This window comes from Erpetoichthys calabaricus, chromosome 2 (genome assembly GCF_900747795.2).
Source record: "Erpetoichthys calabaricus chromosome 2, fErpCal1.3, whole genome shotgun sequence".
In the NCBI taxonomy this organism is placed as follows: domain Eukaryota; kingdom Metazoa; phylum Chordata; class Cladistia; order Polypteriformes; family Polypteridae; genus Erpetoichthys; species Erpetoichthys calabaricus.
The window spans coordinates 3,206,529-3,229,865 of record NC_041395.2 but is presented as its reverse complement, the minus strand read 5'-3'; the positions used below and the strand labels follow the sequence as shown (position 1 = coordinate 3,229,865).

The following is a 23,337-nucleotide window of genomic DNA, read 5'->3' as shown; positions in this document are numbered from 1 at the left end:
GAAACTGGGATTTGACTGTCTTCGTTGTGCCTCGAGTGGTACCAAGTGAACTGTCCACACAGGTGGCCTTGTACTTTACTGCCATTATGGATGACTGATGACTAAGCCAGGACACTTCAAGTGAAACTCCGGGAAGGCTCTGATTGCCCACCCTCTGCCCATACTGACAGTTTTTCATTTGATGCCCAAGACATTCTGCTGCCAGTCTTTACATGTCACCTGGACCTCAGTCAGTGTCCTCGTTTTACGATACATGCGGAGTGGCCAAGTGGCCAAGGCATCAGACTAAAATTTTTCTCACTGTGACCAACTCAGCCTGCTCATGCCTCACATGCGGGACTTTGGCAAAATGAGTGACTGGTAAGTTACTGTAGATAAGCAAACCACCAAAATAAATAAAAACATATTTACTGTCTTCAAACTTGAACTCCTTCAACATCAAAGATATGGAATTCAGCTGATAGGATTAGCATCAGCACCGCCGAGCCCCCCTCGTACTTACCTGTCGTGAAGCAGTGGTCCTGAGCCCCCGTGCACATCACCACCTGGTTGCAGGTTTCGTCACTTCCTGCACAGCATAGCAGGCCATTTGTGCTGCTTGATGTGTTGAGTGTCACTACAATAAAGAAAAGAAAAGAAAAGAAAAGAAAAGAAAAGAAAAGAAAAGAAAATGAAACCCACATGTGATGCCCACCAGCCTAACTGCTTCTGCATGCCAACATAGATTTGCATCTCCCTGCATTGGTGCAATGAACATTTATGTAAATATATAAAACCCTGCAGTGCCTAAAATAGAATCTAAGCAGTAATGTAGTTAAGAATTATAAAATACATTTTAAAGAATATTACCAAAGCACATTAACAAAGGCAGTTTCATCGGAGATATAAAAACTCTCTCAAATTGATAATCAAATGTGGCTGACTTCTTGGCTCTGAGTGATAACGCAGGATGTGTCACTCAGCACTTGAGTCAATCTCATTCAATGGTGGCCACCAACTGAGGCTCTAAATTTGGTCTACTGGCCCAGTGAGCAGCCATCTGTAGTCTGTGGACACAAACAGAATGAGCAACTTTCACACAGACGGCGCCCAGGCTGAGAGTTTAACTTGAGTCCTTAATAATAATAATAATAATAATTCTTTGCATTTATATAGCGCTTTTCTCACTACTCAAAGCGCTCAGCAATTGCAGGGTAAGGGCCTTCCTTGCTCAAGGGCCCAACAGAGCAGAGTCCCTATTGGCATTTTACGGGATTCGATACCCGCAACCTTCCGATTGCCAGTGCAGATCCTTAGCCTCAGAGCCAGCACTCCTTGGGGCCGTGCACCCATGTGCCACCCTTTATTATATGTACCTGCACTGGCACTCGGCTTTGTGGTTTTGCACAGCTCACCAAGTGTTAAGCCAATCCAATGGAAGGCACGCCAGAGCTGTCAGACATACCAAATAAATGAGCACAGAATATAAAAGGTGGCCACCACGTCCAGGGCTACAGCAGTCAAGTGTAAATGTTGAGGTTTTCTCACAGTCAGCCCTGTTTGAGTAACATGTGTGCTGCTTTCAGTTCATTTTGGCAGGTTTCATCCACAGATGTTGCATCGGTCACTTTTTTGTCAATCTGTCTTATAAAATGTATCTGATATGAATGGTGCAGATAAGTCTGTTGTGCAGAAGGCTTGACATCAGCCATTGAACAGCCCACTCAGGGCGGTTCACGTCATACTATAATCAGAACGTTACCCAGAATCACCAAGCAGAGGCTCTAGACAGCAGGCGCTCTCACCGTTTCCATCATTGCACAGGTCGGAGGTGCAGCATTGTGACGTCCATGTGGTGCTCCCATAGCCGATGTTAATGGACACGCTTGAGTTACACATGTCTGGTGTTGAACAGAACTTCTCAAAGGAATTGGATGTGCCCCACACTGCAGAATAAAATAAATAAATATTAAAATGTGAAGCTAATGGAAACTCCTGAGTGGCTCATTTCTGTTTAAATGAACTTGACGTAAAGATGGCCTGAACAAAAAAGACATTTTTTGAAATGTCATTGTGAGCAAAATATCCAAAAAGAGGAGCAATTCAGGGTAAAAGAGAACAACATGGAAGGGTTTAAGGGAAGTCTGGAGGATGAGCTGCCATCTCTCGTAATGTCTCACTTGATGACTGCGACTCCAGCACCGTGGCACAGACAGAGGCCTCAGAACCGCACAGCGTCCCCTGGTTTAGCTGACAGTCATCCCAGGAACTCTGCGAGTTGCAACTGTAGCAAATTAAACTTGCATCTATAAAGAAAAAGGAAGAAGGCACCCTTAGCCAAAAAATACACCATCTTGAGAGCATTCAAGTCACTCTTGGGCCACACAGGTGTCACAGGGTGGACGTTCACATGTGTCATTCATTATAGATTTGCTACCTCAAAATCCACCCAGCAAATGAAGGAAATTCAAAGCTAAATAATGAAAACTTTAACGCTGTAATCGTAACATTCTACCAACCTCCATAATCAAACAAGAAATTGGAAATTATTAAACCATCCCAGTTTTGATACGTTTCATGGAATTAATCCGTTGTTTGTTTCCATTTGTTGTGTGACACGCCAACCACAGACATATTTATAAAGAGAAGGCCCACCCAGCTGTTATCAAACCCACGTGTCCAGTTGAGGGTTGCAGAGTTTTAAGCCCACCTTGCAGTTTTAAACTTGTACCAGGTCACAGTCCATCACAGGGCACACACACACTCATACCGAGCTAATTTAGAGACCCCCATTGGCCTTATCTGTGTGCCATTAAAGATTTTTGACAAAAAGTAGAGCACTTGAAGAAATCGTGCAGACTCCACAGAGACCAAGACGCGGTGTGGGATGTGAAGTCCAAACCAGCGAGCGAGTCTGTGAGTCAGCAGTTCTGCTCAGAGCAGCCCAAGTCAACTGTGACTCCAACGTCCAAAACAAGATCAAAATGCAACAACATGGAGTTTGTTAAGTACAGTTTTCTTCTTGTTAATTTCTAAAGTTTCTGCTGAATAATTCCCTGGAGAGTCGCTTTTAAGGGTGTCAAAAACTGGTGCCACTCTGAAAGCCCCTCAGACAAATATGAAAACCAACAAATAAATGAAGGTAATGTCTCCTCACAGGTGGCGCAGTGGTAGTGCTACTGCTTTGCAGTAAGGAGACTGTGGAAGGTTGTGAGTTCGGTTCCTGGTTCCTCCCTGTGTGGATAGCACTTTGAGTACTGAGAAAAGCGCTATATAAATGTAATGAATTATTATTATTATCTAAGGCCTCATCATGCAACTGACTTTGTTCCCTCACGTTTCACTCATGCTCCATCAATCCTGTCCAGTACTTACTGGGTTTATTGCAGACAGTTCCTTGGCAGCAGCTAATCTGGGAATCAAGGGAAATCTGCAGGTGGGCACTGACATCGACTGGGCTGTCACAGACACTCGCCGAAACACATCCCCTGTATGAATCGACGCTGCTGTCTGGACATAAAACAGATGAGATGAGTTTAAGACCAAGGGCACGATCACAGTTCATAGAGTTCCAGTCAGTATGAAGACCGCATCAGGGACCTTTCACTGCTTTTGGAGATAAAAAGTGCCTAAGAAATAGGATTAGCAAAAAGAGAGAAAATATGGCTTAAAGAAGACATCACAGTGCACTCAATCAGGCCGTATGTATGGCTATATAGCGCCCAACATGGATGGAGGCCCTGTTTAAACTCTACAGCCCACCCATGAGGCCTCATCTCTGTCACCACATTAAAATACAAAACAGTCAAGGAGAAGGTGAAGTGCATCAGGGTTCGGAAAAGGGAATTCAAAAATACAGACAGTGAAATAGCGGATGCTCTAAACCACAGGTGTCGAACTCCAGGCCTACAGGTTTTCATTCTAACCCTTTTCCTAATCAGTGACCAGTTTTCACTGCTAATTCACTTTTTTCCCTTCATTTTAATAGCCTTGTCTTTAAGGACTCAGTGCTCTGAATTGATTCATTTCCTCATTAAATGACAGCCAAACAGAAATGAGATGTGAAATGAGCCAACAGATGACCAGCTAAACTGGGGCTTCAAACTCTAACCAGTTTCTTAATGAGAAGCCAATTCTTGCCATTAATTAAACCCGTTATTTAATTATTCTTTCTGCCACATTTCTAAAACTGATGATTTTATGTTTTTTTCTAAGAACACTGTCAATATGTTTTGATGACCTGAGAGATCAGACTTACTGAGACCTCCACCTTTCTCTGTTTGCAGATATTGTGTAATGGGCACAGGTGAGCTGGTCATGTGGCCACTTGTTTCATGTCTCATTATCGCTTGGCCGCTAATTAAGGAAAAAGAAACAACTAAGGGGCCTGAGTCAAGTTAATTAAAAGAAGTAATTATCAGCAAAAACTGGTCACTAATTAAGAAGATGGTTAGAATGAAAACCTGCAGCCACTGCGGCCCTCCAGGACTGGAGTTCGACACCCCTGCTCTAAACTCACATTGTTCACGTGAGCAACTGGATAACCGCCCAGTGGTAACAGGGACAACTAAGGACTTACTGAGGGATTTGGAAATTGTAGAGGGAGAAGAGCTGCTCAGATTAAATAGGCTGAAATCAAACAAATCATCAGGACCAGATAATATTTACAATTGAGTTCTTAAGGAGGCTGCAGAGTTGAGAAAGAAAAATGAACCGCTTGCAAGCCACTGAGGGTTAATAGCTGACGAAGGTGTTTTGCTCTAACAGCAGGCTGTTCATACAGGCATCTGTTATAAGACGCTGCAGTAAGCTAACCAAAGAAGACAATTTCCAGTTTCTTTAGGAATGCCTCATATATTTGACACAGGAAAGATGACCTTTCCTTGTTAGGGTCTATCTGGCAAGCGAAAAGAGTAAGAACAGATGGCCCATTAGCGTAATAAAATAAAATGCTTAAGTAAATGATATTATGTTTTTTTGTTATAAATAAGGGGAAAATGGAGGAAGAAGAAATAATAAAAAGCCAATCGAAAAAAAATATAACTTTGCTCTTCTGCCTTACAACGTAGAATCCAGGTACTCATCTGTGACTGAATAAAAATCGAATTGATTGAACTTGTCCGGTCTTCCTCGGGGGGTTTTCTTCCACAGAGTACAGTTGTGCTTGAAAGTTTGTGAACCCTTTAGAATATTCTATATTTCTGCATAAATATGACCTAAAACATCATCAGATTTTCACTCAAGTCCTAAAAGTAGATAAAGAGAAACCAGTTAAACAAATGAGACAAAAATATTATACTTGGTCATTTATTTATTAAGGAAAATGATCGAATATTACATATTTGTGAGTGGCAAAAGTATGTATACCTTTGCTTTCAGTATCTGGTGTGACCCCCCTTTGCAGCAATAACTGCAGCTAAACATTTCTGGTAACTGTTGATCAGTCCTGCACACCAGCTTGGAGGAATTTTCACCTATTCCTCCGTACAGAACAGCTTCAACTGTGGGATGTTGGTGGGTTTCCTCACATTAACTGCTCGCTTCAGGTCCTTCCCCAGCATTTCGATTGGATTAAGGTCAGGACTTTGACTTGGCCATTCCAAAACATGAACTTTATTGTTCTTTAACCATTCTTTGGTAGAACGACTTGTGTGCTTAGGGTCGTTGTCTTGCTGCATGACCCACCTTCTCTTGAGATTCAGTTCATGAACAGATGTCCTGACATTTTCCTTTAGAATTCTCAGTTATAATTCAGAATTAATTGTTCCATCAATGAAGGCAAGCCGTCCTGGCCCAGATGCAGCAAAACAGGCCCAAACCATGATACTACCACCACCATGTTTCACAGATGGGATAAGGTTCTTATGTTAGAATGCAGTGTTTTCCTTTCTCCAAACATAACGCTTTTCATTTAAACCAAAAAGTTCTATTTTGGTCTCATCCGTCCACAAAACATTCTTCCAATAGCCTTCTGGTTTGTCCACGTGATCTTTAGCAAACTGCAGACGAGCAGCAATGTTTTTTGTGGAGAGCAGTGGCTTTCTCTTTGCAACCCTGCCATGCACTCCATTGTTGTTCAGTGTTCTCCTGATGGTGGACTCATGAACATGAACATTAGCCAATGTGAGAGAGGCCTTCAGTTGCTTAGAAGTTACCCTGGGGTCCTTTGTGACCTCACCGACTATTACACGCCTTGCTCTTGGAGTGATCTTTGTTGGTCGACCACTCCTGGGGAGGGTAACAATGGTCTTGAATTTCCTCCATTTGTACACAATCTGTCTGACTGTGGATTGGTGGAGTCCAAACTCTTTAGAGATGGTTTTGTAACCTTTTCCAGCCTGATGAGTATCAACAACTTTTTTTCGGAGGTCCTCAGAAATCTCCTTTGTTCGTTCCATGCTACACTTCCACAAACATGTTGTGAAGAGCAGACTTTGATAGATCCCTGTTCTTTAAATAACACAGGGTGCCCACTCACAGCTGATTGTCATCCCATTGATTGAAAACACCAGACTCGAATTTCACCTTCAAACTAACTGCTAATCCTAGAGGTTCACATACTTTTGCCACTCACAAATATGTAATATTCGATCATTTTCCTCAATAAATAAATGACCAAGTATAATATTTTTGTCTCATTTGTTTAACTGGTTTCTCTTTATCTACTTTTAGGACTTGAGTGAAAATCTGATGATGTTTTAGGTCATATTTATGCAGAAATATAGAAAATTCTAAAGGGTTCACAAACTTTCAAGCACCACTGGTACATATATAAACCCTTGAGGCATATTTTTAGGAAGTCACTGATCACTGGGGAAATATTTTACTAACATGCTGGAATTCTATGAGGTTCAGATGATATGATTGATGTGGACTTTCAGAAAGCATTTGATGAGGTGCCACATGAGAAGGTGGGCATCAAACTAAAAGGAGTGGCGGTTCAGGGTGTGCTGAGTGTAGTTGGGTGCAGAACTGGCACAGACACAGGAAGCAGAGGAACCTCATCAGAATTGGAATAGGATAGGAATATAAGGAACAAGCTGGTCAAGTTTGCAGATGATACCAAGATAATTTGGAATCCATTAAATCATCTATCTATCTATCTATCTATCTATCTATCTATCTATCTATCTATCTATCTATCTATCTATCTATCTATCTATCTATCTATCTATCTATCTATCTATCTATCTATCTATCTATCTATCTAATCACAAAAATACTTATAAAGTAATAAGGTTCAAATGTTCAGCAGAATAGCAGAACTTAGGGAGTGTGCTGTGGTGGTGTGCAGGCATTGTGATGCGGACCTCACTTGACAGCGACCAGCTGATACTCACCAAATATGAAGCAGTGGTCCTGGATGCCAGTGCACAACAGGATACCTTGGCAAGTGTTGTCAACACAGCAGAGCAGCCCATTTGGATCAGAAGACACGTTAACTGCCATAAGATGGGAAAAAAAGTGAGAAGCGGCTGAGCACAGACATGGCACAGCTTCTGGTGTCAACACTCCTAACTCCATGACAGAGAGAGCTAAGTAATCCTGAGAGAAGTAGTACATGATGTGAGTCCAGCTGGTTTAAAATCCAGAATGAATAATTTAAGGACACCTTTGCCCATTTTGTGTTTGCACTTTGTCAGTGAAGAAAGGTTGCATAACACAGCCATCACACACACACACACACACACACACACCAGTAAATCCACAATGAGAAGATTTAGCCTCCCCCCAACACACACGGACAGACACTAACTGAGGACCATGAGGTGACACCTTAGAAGAAGGACAGTCCACTGCTGACCTTGTTCCGAGTTGCACATGTCCGAGCTGCAGCACTGCGTGATCCACATGTTACTGCCATGTCCGTAGTTGATGGATGCGCTGACATTACATAATTCAGGTGACACGCAAGAGCGCCAGAAATGTGTGTAGGGAAACAAATCTGTAAGAGAATAACAACGTGATAAGGACTTGGCAAGCGCAAGGGGGAAACCTTCAGCAACACTGTAACAATAAAAAAACGTTGTATTAAGTAAACTATTGTTTCCACACTTCCTGTCCCCACCAATTTGTGTTTGTCACCATCTGCTCATCTCCACTGCACATCAGCTAACAGGTCTGTGCACTCTAGCTTTTCCCAGTGTTCAGTGGGGTTTCATCTGAGCACTTTGATGTCCTCTTGCATCTCAAAGATGTACGTTTAATTAGTCAATCTAATTTGGATTGGTGTTAGTAAGAGTAGCAATGCCCTTCCAAACCATCCCTCCAGCACCACCATGATTTACCGTTGGTCTGTTGTTCTTGCTGAGGAATGCTGAGTTTGCTTTACACCAGACATATTGGGGTCCATGTCTGCTAAGATGTTTCATTTTTGTGTTGTCTGTCCACAGAATGTTATCCCAGAAGGCTCTCTGTCAAATGAGAGAAGCTCATTTCTGTTCTTCTTGCCCAGTAGTGCTTTCCAGTGCTTGCTTCTGCTTGTGGAGTCTTCAATGTTGTCCTTTTGCAGGGCATGAGAAGCCTGCAGTTCTTTGGATGTTTTATTCAATCCTTAGAATAACTTTGGCAGGCCCACCACTCCTTCTACTGCTCCAGGTTTCCTCCATTGGCAGAGTGCGGCTCTCCCTGTGGTTCAGTAGAGTTGCAGAACCTCAGATATGGCTTTGTAGGCCTTTGAAAGCTGATAGATATTAATATGTTTTCTTTTCTTTTCATCCAGAATTCTTTAAGAGTTTTGATTGTGTCATTATGTGTTGTTCATCAGATACATAAAATAGGTAAAAAGAAATGAGTTATTTGTCCACTCAGGTGCACTTCTTCTACTATTTGTTGGTTTCACCCCCTAGCTGAGGTTCAGATACCATTTTTATGTTTATTTTGTTCATCTTCTATGTTGATTATTTATTTTCCATGTGTTGATGTGTATTCTGTTTTGTGGGTGGTTCCTCAAGGGGCAGGGCTACCTGTCCATCACCGTTAAGGGACTGCCCTCGGCCCTACAAAGGCAGGGACTACCCACCATCTCTTGTGGCTCATTGAAGACGCTCTTGGTGGTCTCCTGTTTTTATTGCTTTTTGGATTGTTCTGATTGTATGGCTTTTTGTGACTCTTTGCTCTGGTTTTTGACTTTGCCACTTGGAAGTCGTAATGGGCCTGTGGTTAGCTGTGGCCTTCTGTGGTTGTTGTGTTCTTCAGAGCTTCTTGTTAAATAGAACTTTTTTGGAATAATATTTTTTTATGTTTGTAAAGATCTTACGTTGTTCTTTGAGTGACTAGCCGAGCTTTTCATACTATTTCCCTCTCTACTGGCCATTTTGAGTATTTTTTGGGACTTTTGCACTTGGGACCTTCCTAGGTCATAACACTATTAGATTGTGGTTGAAGACCTGGAATAATTCAGGGTTCAAAATCTGCAACACATGTAGAAACCGGAAAGGGGAAAATCCTTTATGAAAGCACTGGCTTCTGGTGTAAGTTCTTTATAAAGTGTATGCTTTGTGTATGCTGTCATTAAAACCCAAGTTAATTTTAGACAAATATTAATATGAAGGACTCTTATTTCACTTACTGGAATTAATTGATTCCAAAACAGACGCACAGGTAGAGGAATTAGAGGTGCAGAAAGAAGGTCCAGCTTGGCACCATTGCCAAGAATAGGTGGAGAAGCAGTCATTGCACACCAAACTAGAATCTGTAAAGGCAATGAACTTTTATGAGAGACCCATCCATGTCAAGTTCAGGGCTAAGACAGCAATGTGATGTGACAAAATGAAATTAGGAAATTAGAGAAAGGACAAAGCAAAGCTGGAGACAAACAGAACAAAGGCTCAGAACGAGGCCAGAATCCTTTTTAAAAAAGAAAAGCAAACTTCTGACAGTGCCAGCCCTGCCAACAACATGAGGGTGGAGGTCTGATCTGAAGACGTGAAGTCAGATGTGGACATTGATCCTACAAGGACACACAAACTCACTCGGTTTGTTGCAGAGGATCCCTTGGCAGCAGCTGATCTGAGAACTGAAAGGAACCTGCAGGTAGGTGGCTGCAATGAGGGGATTCTCACAAACGTCTCGGGAGGCACATCCCGTGAGAACTTGTCCATCACTGTCTACTGTATACATGAAAACAAGATATTGGTGAGATATTGATAAAAAAAAAAGATGCTGAGAAACACATGGAGCATGGAAACCAGCGAGTAATGAGCACAAACCAGTAAAGCGATGGGACATTTGTAGTACAGGACACAAACAATCCATTAAAAAGTATAACAAACAAGGAGTCTTTGTTCAATTTTGCTTAGAAATGTACATAAACATGATTTCCAGAATCAGAAGTTATTAGTTTGAATAAAGTGATGTGATTTATACAGCAGGCCATGGCCAACTCATCCTGGTGGAGGCCAAAATGGCTGCCATTTCATAATGAAATTGTCATCAGGTCAGGTCAGTACGGTTGGGGAGCATGCACTGGCACAGTGCGTTACCGCACCCACCACACAATGAAACACCTCGGGATCCCGGTTGGCAACACCTCAGGCAGACATGCGGTCCAATCCCACCCCCCAGAAATGACCATCTATCTGCTGTAGACAGGCATTACATGGGCGTCTCGTCTTGAAATTGTCATCAACAGCTGGTAATCCTCCCTGAGAATATGTGAATATCAGTGGTAGAGTTGTGACAGGACACCATAGTGGTATGCAGTTTTGTTAAAGAGTATTAACTTCAACCTGCTCATCAAAAAGCCTGAATGCAGTTTGGGGACCTAAAACTCCAGACTGAACCTCAACCTCGCTAAATGTTAGAGAAGGTCAAAAATGGAACAGCAAGTATTTTAAGAATGACATTTGGCAATGGGAAGTGGGAACTCATCCTAAACATGGAGGCACACATGACAATCAGACCAGTGGCCTCTGCAGTCATCAATCAATGGACAGAACATTAAAGCTGAAGATATGCGTGGACTCCAGCGTGGAGTTTCTCAGACTCAGCCCTGATTTTGTCTCTACCATTATGCATACGCTGTTGGTTCCAAAGTCCTCTCTGTATTTGGACTTGTGTGTGTTTAGAAGACTTTGTCACTGTCACCATAAACAGTGAACAATTTAGAAAGAAAATAAAATCAACAAGAAAAGTGAGCAGTGGAAATGAAAGTGTCAGGAATAAAATGAGTCCTATGTGACTATAGCTGTAATGAAGGTGCCTCCGTCTTGTGAAGTATGTCAGCTTTTTGTGTTTTAAAGTTGAATCCATGAAGTCACGAGGTGACAGGACTTGAGTGAAAGGCTGGAACTGATGATGAATGAATAAAAACAACTGCCAGCCCGCTGAGCACAATGAGGGCCGCGTTTCTAATGCATGACAGTAGTTTCACCCCTCTCCAAATGTAAAGTCTGACAACTGCTGTATTTTACAAAAACGTCCTGAAATACACTAAACCTATGCAGATAAGACAAGCGAGTGACAGTAAAACAAGTCCCCAGCATACTCTAACATAAAGAGAACGTCAAGACATTTCCGTACGTGCGGTGAAGCAGGAGTCTTGAATGCCGCTGCAGCTCACAGTGCTGGTGCACTCGTTGTCTGGTCCCACACAGCACATCATCCCATTTAGCTCATAGGATACAGAAACTGTAGTTAAAGGCAAAAGAAAGTTGTTCAAAGAAAATAAACAGTGGAACAGGTGGTAATTCATTAAAGTATTTATTTCAAATGGAGACTAACACTAATGGCCACAGAAGCCTTCCTCCCCCAAGTCGTCCCCACTTGGCCCTTGAACCCTGGCCTTACCGTTTCCAGTATTGCACAAGTCAGAGTCACAGCACTCCGAAATCCAGGTGCTGCTCCCAATGCCGTAGTTGACAGAGATGCTCAAGTTGCAACTCTCCGGAGCGGCACAAGACCGTGACACTGTGGAGGAAAGGCAAAGTGAAGAGGACCCTGATAAACTGACAAGCTTCATCAATTCAACATTAGGAACAATGCACCGGAAACAACAGGAGCAGTTCTTGACATCTCTTATGACATACGCATCAGCGTCCTTCACAAACCCACTTGTTCCAATGCAGGCTCTCAGAGGCCTACATCTGAAGCACCGGATGCAAAAGATGACATGCAAAGTACCCGGTCAAGAAGCCTTTGACTTAGTTGTGCCACACTGAAGATGAATTCTGAAACTAGAAGCTGTTGGCATCGCTGGCAACCTACAAAACTGGAGCGCAGGTTGGGAAATGGGCAGGAGATAAAGACACGTGGAATGTGGACATCAGGACCCTTACTTTTTCTGATTAATATTAAGTCTTTCAGGGCTGGTGTCCACATACGTCGACACACAGAGTTCACATTAGTTGACATCCAAGGGTAGAGGGTCGTAATCAGCTGTAAATTTTGCCAAAACCTGCTGTTACCTGATAGTGCGGCTCTATTTGCTACCAGTATGCTGCTTACAGGATGTGTTACACTGGTGCAGCCGTCACAGGCATCTGTTGCTGCATACTGTGGCCGCTGTGGTAGATGGTGCCAGCTGCATGAGGACAGCTGCGTGAAGATGGCTGATTGAAGACGGCTGTGTCGGCTGGGCTGAGATGGGTGCCTTTGCCAGGCTGCCTTCACACAGCTGGCACCATCTGCCACAGCAGTCACAGGATACAGCAACAGACGCCTGAAACAGCGGCACATACTGCAATAATGTAATGTAGCAATGCATGCTATTGGCTGCTTCTAATGTTGCTGCAGCTCGCAGGACTATGCTGTGTAAGACATATGTGAGTTCACATAGTGTTGAGGCTCATGGAACATTCAATGCCAGGACACTTGTCATAAATAAATATTTTATGACGATTTATGTTTTTTTGAAAAAATATTCAGCATTGGGCCAAAATGGAAAAAAAATAATTAGCCCTCAAAGAGTTAATGAGACAGATTTTGGTATAGTTAGTAAATCTCAGAGGATACTAAAATTGGATCAATGGCAGACATTGAGGAGGCAGCAAAAACTAATCAAGACAAGCTTCCGAACTGGATGGACACGTTGACAATGCAGTTGAATGCAGAAAATTGCAAAGTACTACACAGTTATAAGTACAACAAGGGTGCCACTGACCTACAGGAAGAGATCTCTGAAAAGGATTTTGGGGTTTATGATGGCAGAACATTCTCATCATCTAAGCAATGTGCTGAAGTGATTAAGATGGCAAATAAAATGTTAGGTTATATCATTAAAACTGCTGAATAACAACCAAGGGGCACTCTGCTCTAGTGGGACACATCGGGAGTGTTGTGTGCAGTTCTGGTCACCACACTATGAAACAGACATAGCAGCACTTGAAGCTGCACAGAGGACATCAGCCAGGAGAATCCCAGGACTTACTTTGACAGCCTCCAAGAATTAAACCTGTTTAGTCTCGAGCAGAGGAGACTGCATGAGAAACTAATTCAGGTCTTCAAAATCCTCAAAGGCTTTGATAAAGAAGATCCTGCAAAATTCTTTCACCTTAATGGTGAACACATACTTGAGGACATCAGTGGAGTTTAAGGGGAAGTGTATTTAGGACTGAAACCAGGAAACACTTCTCCATGCAAAGAGTTGTGGGAGTCTGAAACAAACTACTGTAAGAGACGGCCGGCAGACAACCCCGTTCGGGACGCCCAAGTGAGGGAAGGATTGGGAAAGGTGTAGGGCACTGCCTCCCCTAACACGCTAGATGGCAGCTCTCCAGGATTACAGTGGCCGCAGGGAACCATGGGACTTGGAGTTCTTTGTCTCAGTCCTGTTTGGTGACGTGAGTGCCACCAGGGGGTGCTGTGGAGGACTTATATGGTATGAGCTTTCTGTCTAACCAGGAAGTGCTGACAGACCATGTGGGCAGAAGAGCAGAAGCACATCCGGGGTAGCTAATGTAAGTGGACTGGACCGACCTCACAGAGATGAGCCAGAGTTAGGCGGAAGGTGGACAAAGATTGCTGGGAGGATCGGAGGAGAAAGAATCATGTGTGTGCTGTGGGACTTTTTACTTGTGGCTGTGGTGGTGGGAGAACCATTGTGAAGAGCTTCTGGGTGCTTTTAACTTGTCCTCAGTGTCTGTGTGTTGGGTTTTGAGGAGCATCAGTGCCCTCTGGTGTCCACACTATCAAGCCGTGACAACCTTTAAGAACGATCTGGATGAAACAATATTGGGGCAGCTTAGCTAGGACAAGCTTGACTCGTTTGTCAGATTTCTTTTGTCAGTTTGGATTCATACTGGGGACAATTAACCTGCAAGTTCTTGGGGAGGTGAGAGGTGAGCTAAAACAGCCACAGAGAGAACATGCGGACATCACAAAGAAATCACTCAGACTGAGAACTCAAACCAAGCCAGTGGATCAGTGAGGTGCACTGAGGTCCAATGGTTGAGTTCTAACCATTGTGCTACCCCATGCATTCAGCTATTGGGAAACTGCTGAAAGAGAAAAGGCGAACAACTAAGAGAATCAGAAACACGTTGCCAACTGGGTACACCTGATGTAGGAATTTGGCATAATGGCACAGTGCATTCCTGCAAGTGACACTAACCAAACAATAAGAATAAACATGGCACAGAGAGAAGAACATCGCCAAAAGGACCAGCTCAGATGTTCAAGTGCACAGGTGTGATGTGCAAGGCTGCTGGAGCATATTAGCGACTAGAGCAATGAACCAAGCAGCCTTGACAAACAAACTGTTCAAGTCCAAGGAAGGGCAGGAGAGATATTTACAAAGAGATAAACCTGGTTCAGATATGCAAGTTCTTTACAGAATGTGCCCATCAACCTGTCTACAGCTACCTGGCAGCATTTAGAACTCTTTGAAAGAGAAGGTGCAGAAGGTGGGATGGACCAGCAGACATCTTCACCACATGCTGCCTGGAATGAGGAAGGATACAGCTCTTCTTCTTCTCACAGCAGTTTGAATAAAGCCTGGGCAGAGACAACACCGAACTTCATCGTAATCGACGAAGCTGCCTGCTGTGCTGCTCAAAGCCATCATGGAAAGGTGTGGGGGTGAAGCACACTCTGTAACCGCTGTTGCTTTTTGTTCTCTTGAGTGGAGGAAGACATTTTGAGTGGACTATGACCTCACTTTTGCCCCTTCTGGTCCTATCAAGTCGGTGTTTGTTTTGGATGCTGATCCCACTGCAGACAGATGATTAAATCACCTGGACTAACAGTCCTCCTTATTTCAATATGGAAAGTCATTCAGTTTTCCCTAAGAAAGCTACTCCTCTGAAATGGGGTCACCGCCTTGGACCCCAACACATTGAAGGTACTTTTGTCTTGTTCTTATACCATCAAATGAACTTCTGCTAACATTCACAACAGAAGATGCCCAATTCAGACACCCAAGAGTAGCACTGATGAGGACCCCCTAAACAGACAGAAACTTAAGCCGGTGGATGAAGACTCACGTGAGGACGTGCTGAAGACAGTGGTGCAATAGGGGCTCGGAGAAGAGCATGCTGTTACCAAGTCTTGACACGTTTCCCAGGAGAATGTAGACATGCACTCGTTACACATGATTATGGAGCCTAAATAAAAAGGAAACAGATGTTTTAATTCAAACCATAGACAAGACATGGAAAATGTCAGTCTGTGTGTCTCCAAATTGATTTTGGCAGCTCACCCTGCATTCATGGATCCACTCTGTTTAAAGGTCTTAGGATCTGAGCCTCTGAGCTACCTTGATGTTAGCTTTTGCATTTGAAGTAAACTGACTAAGCTGAATATTTTTAGCACCTTGTCACGTTAATTTGCTGTGATCTCATCGTCAGCATGCCAGTTGGTTGTGGTCACAAGGGTCACAATGTCAGGCCTCAGTTACATGATGGAGTTAAAAGGCCACCTTTAGCTGCTCGTCCCTATCCGAGTGTTGCAGATAAAGCCTTTCATTTATTGTCTTCCAGGTAACAAATGTCTTTCTCTGGTACTCGAGTCCTGAATGTTTCCCTTTGGCTCTGATGTAACATCGCTTTGCCTCACAATTATGACCTCAGCTTGTTTCTTGGACTATGGTTCCTCTAGCAGTTCCTTTCTTTTTCACTTAACGTATCTGCGAGTCAGTGTAGAGAGCTAATTCTGCCTGGACTGACCTCGTGGCTGGAATCAGCTCCACACTGGCTAACCCTGTTCATTGCTATAACCTGCACGGATTTGGGAAGAAGGTGACAGGAAACATGGAGTCTACAGATACAACCCTACCTCTAACCTAACGACAAACCCCAGAAGTGCAGGCTCGAACCCATGAGCTGTGTGATGATTGTGCTACCAGACCGCTCCATTAAAGAGAATTGAGAGGCCCGAGAGGACTCACTTGGTTTGTTGCACAGACTGCCTTGACAGCACTGGATCTGCGGACTGAGGTCCATCTGGAGGATGGAGGACGCGTTTCCTGGGCTTTCGCACACACGTGATGAAGCACATCCCTGGTAAATGTTTGGTCCTTCGACTGTTAAGAGAAAAGCCATCTTTGTTGTATTGATAGCCAGAGCACCACATTCCATCATGCCAAGTAAAGTGTCCTTGTTTGCCACAGTGACACAATATTGGGTACACTACTACAGTAAATTCATATTTGAATGCACCGCCACTAGATTTGTTTAAAGTGCTCTGTCATTTCTTCCTTCACTGTAACATACCTTTAAATTTACTTCAAATCTCCCTTTGCTGATTATAAGATCCTTCACCTGAGGCCATCCTACCTGATGTGAAGCAGTAGTCCTCATTTTCCACACAGCTGATGATGTTCTGGCAGAGTGCGCCTGACCCCGAACAGCACACCAGGCCGTTAGGCACATATGTGGTGCTACCTGAATGGACAACGCCAAGAGTTAGCATTAGCTTGTTCTTCATCCAACATGAGCAATATCAAAATATGAATGAATTCAGTTAGCTAGGACCGGCGGTTCAGAGCAAATCCAACACTGACCAGGCCCGGCATTGCAGAGTTGAGACGTGCAGCACTGGAGAGTCCATGAAAACACATAGTTGTTATCTTGAAAGGAGAAGCCAATGCTGCAGTCATCAGGGGCAACGCAGTACCTCCGGAAAATGATCTGCATGGGCGTAAGTTGATTGAACAATCCTGAAGAAACTTAAAAAAGAAAAGAAATTGGCACAAACTCCGTTAAACTTGTGGTAACATAACTTTAAGAGAAACGGAAACTCAATCCTTTCTACAAAGACAGTGTCTGGTATATTTAAACTGCTGCCTTCACAATTGTAGTTTTGTTTTGAGAATTTCCAGCCAAAGAAACCCACAAAAAATTCATTCTGAATTTATGAAACCTGGAAAGAGCACTGCTACTGAATCCGTTCAGAAGTCGTTCAGCAATCGACCGTACTTAATTAGAGGAAGACCCCACAATACTGGTCTGCAATCAGAATCTGTCACAACTTCCAAGAAATGCAACAAGTACAGGACAAAACATTTAATGAGTCACATGTGGTGAGTAGTTTAAGAATCCAAAGAATAAATGTGAAGCATTCATCAGCGATGCACACATTTGGATATAGGGCAGGTTTGGGACCCCAAGAAGCCCATGAGAGTCTTTGGTTTTGGTAGAACAATGCCTTAATATGAAGAACAATCTATTTGTATGCTTTGTAGATGTTGAAAACGTGTTTGACAGGTAGAGCATAAGCATCTTACGAACATCGACATGCATGTGCACTTGGGGGGTCACCTTCAGGAGTCATAGAGGTAAACGACATCAGAACGAGCCAAGAGGAGGCGCTGCCACTAACTGACCTTCCTCTTCCACCTGCAGCTCTGAGAAGACACCCAGTTGAGGGTATTTTGACTAAGTTAATGCCCCCCCACTCTGGTCAGAGTCCATAAAATGGGACAGGCCCAGAAGGAAGCATCTCATTTCAGACCCGAACCTGGTAGTGGACAGAGCTCCTGTGTGGCCTAAACTGTTTGTGTTTGTGCTGGGTGCTCATCTGACGTATTTTATGTTGTGCACTTGATCTTCATTGAGTTGGGCAAAGGAGGACACACACAGAGTTTGTGCAAAGTGCACAACAAAGTGTCCAAAATGTGCAGTGCCTCCGTTCTTCATGAATAAATAAATAATCCATAAAATCAAGGAGGGTAAAAGTCCAGATAAATGGCATTAAATAAATCCATAAAAATGAGGTTACATGTGGGACCCTGCAAGCCTACAGAATCCTAATCACTCAGCAGAAGCGATCTTCTTCGGCCCCTCACTGGGCCACACGCCCGACCACCTGATTTCATCCTGAGCAGCATGGCCCCTAATCCTGCCTCTCACTCTCTCTTTCCTTTAACCTCCATTCCTTTGTTCTGTTCCTTTTCTCCTCTCTACCCATTTCCTGCCCAGGCTCCCTTTAACGCACCATTCGGGCTCAGGTGCTGCAGTTACCTGCTCCAAGGTGTGAATGAAGCACTTGACCGATCCGCTCGTATCTGCATGTGAAGCACCCATATCACATTTCCACCTGCACCTGCCTGCAGACTTCCGTTTATTTATTTCAAATGCACAGCACCACAAACCTCTCACCACAGGACATAAGGCATGTGGACGCTGCTTGGCTTTTAACCACAACTGATGGAGACATGCAAGACCTGTTGGACATGGTGGGAGATGCAAGTATTCAAATGGATCTTAATGTGAGTGTCCAGAAAACAGAGTTCAAAACAGGATTAACGGTGATGTCACTGCGACTGATCAGGTTCACAAATATCTGCAAAGGACTTTGACACCAAGGTGGAACGAGCACCTTCTGCATTTATGAAAGTGAAAGCATTTTAAATCTAAAATTGAAGCTTTGGATTCTGACATGTTATATTGGGGTCAACACTTCTTTACAGCTGCGAGTCGTGGACCCTTAAATTAGACACCCAATGTAGGAGATGGACTTACAGGCACATTCAAACAGAGATCAAGAGGTGACGTGACTGGTGACGTGACTGAAGAGTTTACAATTATGAAAGGCTTAGGATGCTGCTTGTCACTTGAAAATGAATTCTTCAACAAGGACACAGGGACACAGTTGGAAACTTGTTAAGAATAAATTTCACACAAATGTTACTTTCACTTCACACAAAGAAATCCAGACGCATGGAATAATTGACCAAGTGATGGTTGCAGAGTAGGATTTGTGAGGACCCCAATATTATTTTGGAGAAGAAAGTTGAATATGATTGGCGAGCTTGTGGGTCTTGATGGCATGTTCTCAGTAAAATTGTTCCAGATGATGGAAGTCACCTAACAAAGCAACAAACAGTGGCCAGAGGTGCAGGCCCAAGTGGTTTAGGAGCAGCAGAGCAAAGCTGTTGAGAGTACACATCCACAAAAAGCAAAGTCACTGGAACTTCAGAAGAAAGAAAGCCTCCGGATTGTTGGTCTACCACAGGAAATACTGTAGTGTTGATCAAGTGGCCCCGCACGCCCAAGGGATTTACCAGCGGTGTTTCATTTGTAATGGCCGACAGAGTAAGCGATGCAACACCCAGTCAGCCTCCTCTTACACGGTGCTGAATGAAAGTAATTATTCAAACACAACCCAAATATGCACAAGACGTCTTGCTCTTTAAGACCTGGGTGCCCAGTTCTTGTTTTCTCCACGTCGCAAAAAGATTACAAAGTTGTTTAACTTACGAGTCCGCCTGGTGACGATGGCACAAGCAGAATCTTCAGCAGCGCAGGACATCAGCTTCAATTGGCAATTCGCATATGAATACGAATTCTGGCAGTCACTACAAGTTAGGCCTGAACCTGAAACGACAGCAAGACAATGGTGAAGCCGCAGCAGTTCTACACGCGTGTCTCCTGGCTGTGCCTCTTCCAGTACAAACATTACCAGATTAGAAGAGGTCACATATGAGATCTGTTTAGCTTTCTTGTATAGCTTGAGCACTTAAGTTAACCTTCTTTCCATTTGGTAGCTTCGGGACATTCCACTCTTTTTGGTTAAGAGAACAATTTTGTGTCTGACCGTCGTCCATTTCTGGGATATCACAGAGTGTGTACCCCGTGCTCGTCTGTGCCCAGCCCCCTGCCAAGCCACATTTTGGTGACCAGCATGGTCTACCTGTTGGCCTAAAGGAGCTCATCCTGTTTCAAGATTTACAACTCGCTGGTTTAGGATGTGAAATGAGCGCCAGTGGCTCCTCATGCACTTTGACACAATCCTCTGAGCTTCACTGCTTCTCTCCAAGGCCAATGGCTTTCTCTTTAACTGCTGCTTTTGATATTCCTGTTAATTTGTTTTGATTATTTATCCATTTTTTATATGTAGTAAGTTGCTTTTTACTTTCTCATATATGAAGTATAGGGAAAGTATTGTAATTGTCCAAAAATTCAATGTTGAGATTTTGATGAATCTCGACATTTTATACCTCCCCGAGTCCACAAATACCGTTTTTGGAATTATGTCTGTGTGTCTGTGTGTGTGTGTGTGTGTGCGTGTATGTGTGTGTGTGTGTGTGTAAACACGATAACTTGAGGACGCTTTCACTTAGGTCAACCAAATTTTACATACAAGTATTAGGTACAAAACATAGATTTCCTTCAACGTTTGGGCTATTTCTATTAACCAGAAGTGATACTTTACCTTTTATTCTCTAAAGTGACATCTTAGCTGGATTTGTAAAGGGAAGTAGCAGCAATCCATTTATTTGTAGAGTGCTTTAGCTATGGCCATAAATTGTGAAGATGGTTCAACAGAATCTCAGGCATAGACAAATCTCAGTTAAAAAACACACTAGATAGAAATGAATAACTAAAATTTCAAATAAAGATGACACTCTGGGTTAGCACAATAAACAGGAATCAAACAGCCAAGGCTATGGGGACAGTGGAGAGGCACAGTTCATGGAGACCGGGGTAAAGCTAATCTGGGTTAGTGATACCCGTCATGATCAGACGCCACCATCACAGCTGAGGTCACTCAAGGCCCCGTGTTCTATAAGAGGAATGCTCTCACAGTCTTTGAGGTTCCCTTAGCATCTAGAGATCTAGAAATTTGGTGAAGCCTCAGGAGGGAACACCTCCATAGTGAAGGGACGCTGCAGGAAGACCTAGCAGCAGTAGGGAGACATCTGCCTTTATGTGACCATTGATCAATGTCATCATCTGGGAGCCTGGAAGTGCTCACTGTTAATAAGGCCTTCCATCACTTGGTCCAGAGATCTGAGAGTCTGATGGCTGCTGAAGGCAAGAACAAGGAAGAAGAACAAGAGTGTGGTAAGGTTAGTAGGGAGCATGCGAGAGCTGCATAGTCAGGGACTGCTACTATTTAGGCAGGTCCTGAGGCAGAGGGCTCTGTCATCTTTGTGTTTGGTTTGTACTTTGTCATTCTTTTGTTTTTATTATTCTTTCATTGTTTTTATGGTTATTTTTGATTTGTGTGTCTGTGTTTCAGGTTTGGGGTCAGCTCAAGAGTTCCTTCAAGGCTCACATGGGTTTTGGCTGGTCCTCCACATTGGAAGTGGACTCTACTGCTTTGTCATGTACGAGAACAGGTGCTTAGCAGTTCAATGATCATAATAAATAAGAATAAAAAAGAACCTAAATAACACATAGATTAAAACGCAAATGAAAGGCCACCATGGTGGAGAATAGAAGCACACGACTTACCAAGCTTATTGCACAGAGTTCCTTGACAGCACTGAATGCCTGCGTTCAGATTAATATGGAGGTAACTGGAGGAGATTGACGAGTTGTCACAGATGCTTTTGGAAGCACAGCCCTGGTATAAGTTAGTCCCGTCATCTGTTCAAGAGAGACACAATAAGAGACACACATGCCATGTCACTTCACAGAAACCAGAATACAGAATTGGGAATCTCCACACAATCTGTTTTTTTATCCAAGACATGAGCACCATCTTGCTTCCACTGCAGCTGAGCAAATGCCGTAAATGAATGCAAGGATTATCATTTCACATTCAGCAGTCCTAAACCCACTTAGAGGAGCAGCCGAGACCTCACACCCCACTGACAGCACATAAACGTTAGCCCAAGAAGTTCTTGGTTGGTCTATCAGACTACATTTGTTGTTTTCCACACCATATTTCTGTTGCTGTCCTCCATAAAATGTCAAGTGGCACGGAATCGATAGGACCCTCTATGAGCAAAATGGCCACGTTTCTAAAATAAATGTGTCTGGCCAGGCTATGGCACAGAGTAGTGACCGAAATAAAGCACAATAAGACTGGGTGACAAAATTCAATTAGGTAGCGTGGGCTGAAGGTGATCAAACTGGCACATGGTGGACATCCTATAAGACTACAGGATCAGAATGACTCCTGCCTGAGAAAGTGCAGATCTGCAGCGACAGAGGTGCACCTCCATCAGCAGGACATGACAATGAAGATACGCTGCACTGCTTGGAAACAACATAGAGGAGAAATCGCTGCAAATATTAGGATTACAACATGGGGTTATCCGCAACAGAGTGTGACTCTGAAAATGACATTATTAACGTCATCAATGCAACAATATAAAAAGTGGAGCTTCGGATATATCATCATCAGAGTCTGCAGGTATCCCTAAAAACAATCTGTCATGTGTGTGTTTAGTTCTTACCTTTTAGGTTTCCTGACTCTTTGCTTTTGTTTCATTACTGCGATTCTTTGAACTGATGGATGCAATTATCTATCTGCTTATTCTCATTTGGACAAAGTAGGCAGCACTGTGAAGATTTTGTATTTTGACAACGCCTTCAATACCATCCAGCCATCCCTGTTAAGGGGTAAACTCAGAGACACGCAGGTGGGTGAGCCAGTGGAGTCCTGGATGACGACGGACTATCAGTCAGGCAGACCACCATCTGTGAGACTCTAGGATTGAGTGAGCAAAACTGGAGCACCACATGAAACAGGCCAGTCTGCTTTACTCTTCACTCTGTGCACCTTTGACTAGAAATACAGTACAACAGCAGGACATGTCATTTGTAGAAATGAGTCTGCACCTATGGGGTTTATTGGTAAGGGGGATGAGATGGAGGAGAGGAGTCAGAGGGAGAACTTTCTGCAACTTAACATCTGCAAAACCAAGGAACTGTTTACTGACTTTCACCACCGTAAAGAGCCTCCATCACTGATTACTATTCAGGGTGTGGATTGGAGGTGGTCCACTCCTGCAAGTACTTGTGGATCCACATTGGTGACAGGTTGGACAGGTCTCAGAACACAGAGGAACTGAGGAAGAACGGGCAGAGCAGGCTGTTTTTCTTTAGGAGACTGTTTTACTTTAATTTGGGAAGTGACATCCTCCACACCTTCTATAACTCTGTGATGGCCAGTGGGGTGTGCTGGGCTGGTAACATCACTTCAAGAGAGAACCACCAGATCAACAAGCTAATTAAAAGGGCATCT

At 43.5% G+C, this 23,337-nt stretch overlaps 1 protein-coding gene across 1 annotated transcript in view; it reads right to left on the bottom strand.

Moving 5' to 3' along the window:
- LOC114669451 (uncharacterized) overlaps positions 1-23,337 on the bottom strand; it is a 79,456-nt gene that overhangs the window by 54,273 nt on the left and 1,846 nt on the right. Inside the window, exons 3-18 of the mRNA XM_051924010.1 lie at positions 21,597-21,731; positions 19,617-19,733; positions 16,919-17,074; positions 16,692-16,799; positions 16,304-16,438; positions 15,402-15,521; positions 11,770-11,889; positions 11,503-11,610; positions 9,954-10,091; positions 9,551-9,673; positions 7,784-7,924; positions 7,320-7,421; positions 3,355-3,489; positions 2,160-2,285; positions 1,785-1,925; positions 503-616 (exon numbers count right to left, since the gene is read on the bottom strand). Of these exons, the coding sequence (XP_051779970.1) occupies positions 503-616; positions 1,785-1,925; positions 2,160-2,285; positions 3,355-3,489; positions 7,320-7,421; positions 7,784-7,924; positions 9,551-9,673; positions 9,954-10,091; positions 11,503-11,610; positions 11,770-11,889; positions 15,402-15,521; positions 16,304-16,438; positions 16,692-16,799; positions 16,919-17,074; positions 19,617-19,733; positions 21,597-21,731 (2,019 nt within the window). The remainder of the gene's footprint in view (positions 1-502; positions 617-1,784; positions 1,926-2,159; positions 2,286-3,354; positions 3,490-7,319; positions 7,422-7,783; positions 7,925-9,550; positions 9,674-9,953; positions 10,092-11,502; positions 11,611-11,769; positions 11,890-15,401; positions 15,522-16,303; positions 16,439-16,691; positions 16,800-16,918; positions 17,075-19,616; positions 19,734-21,596; positions 21,732-23,337) is intronic.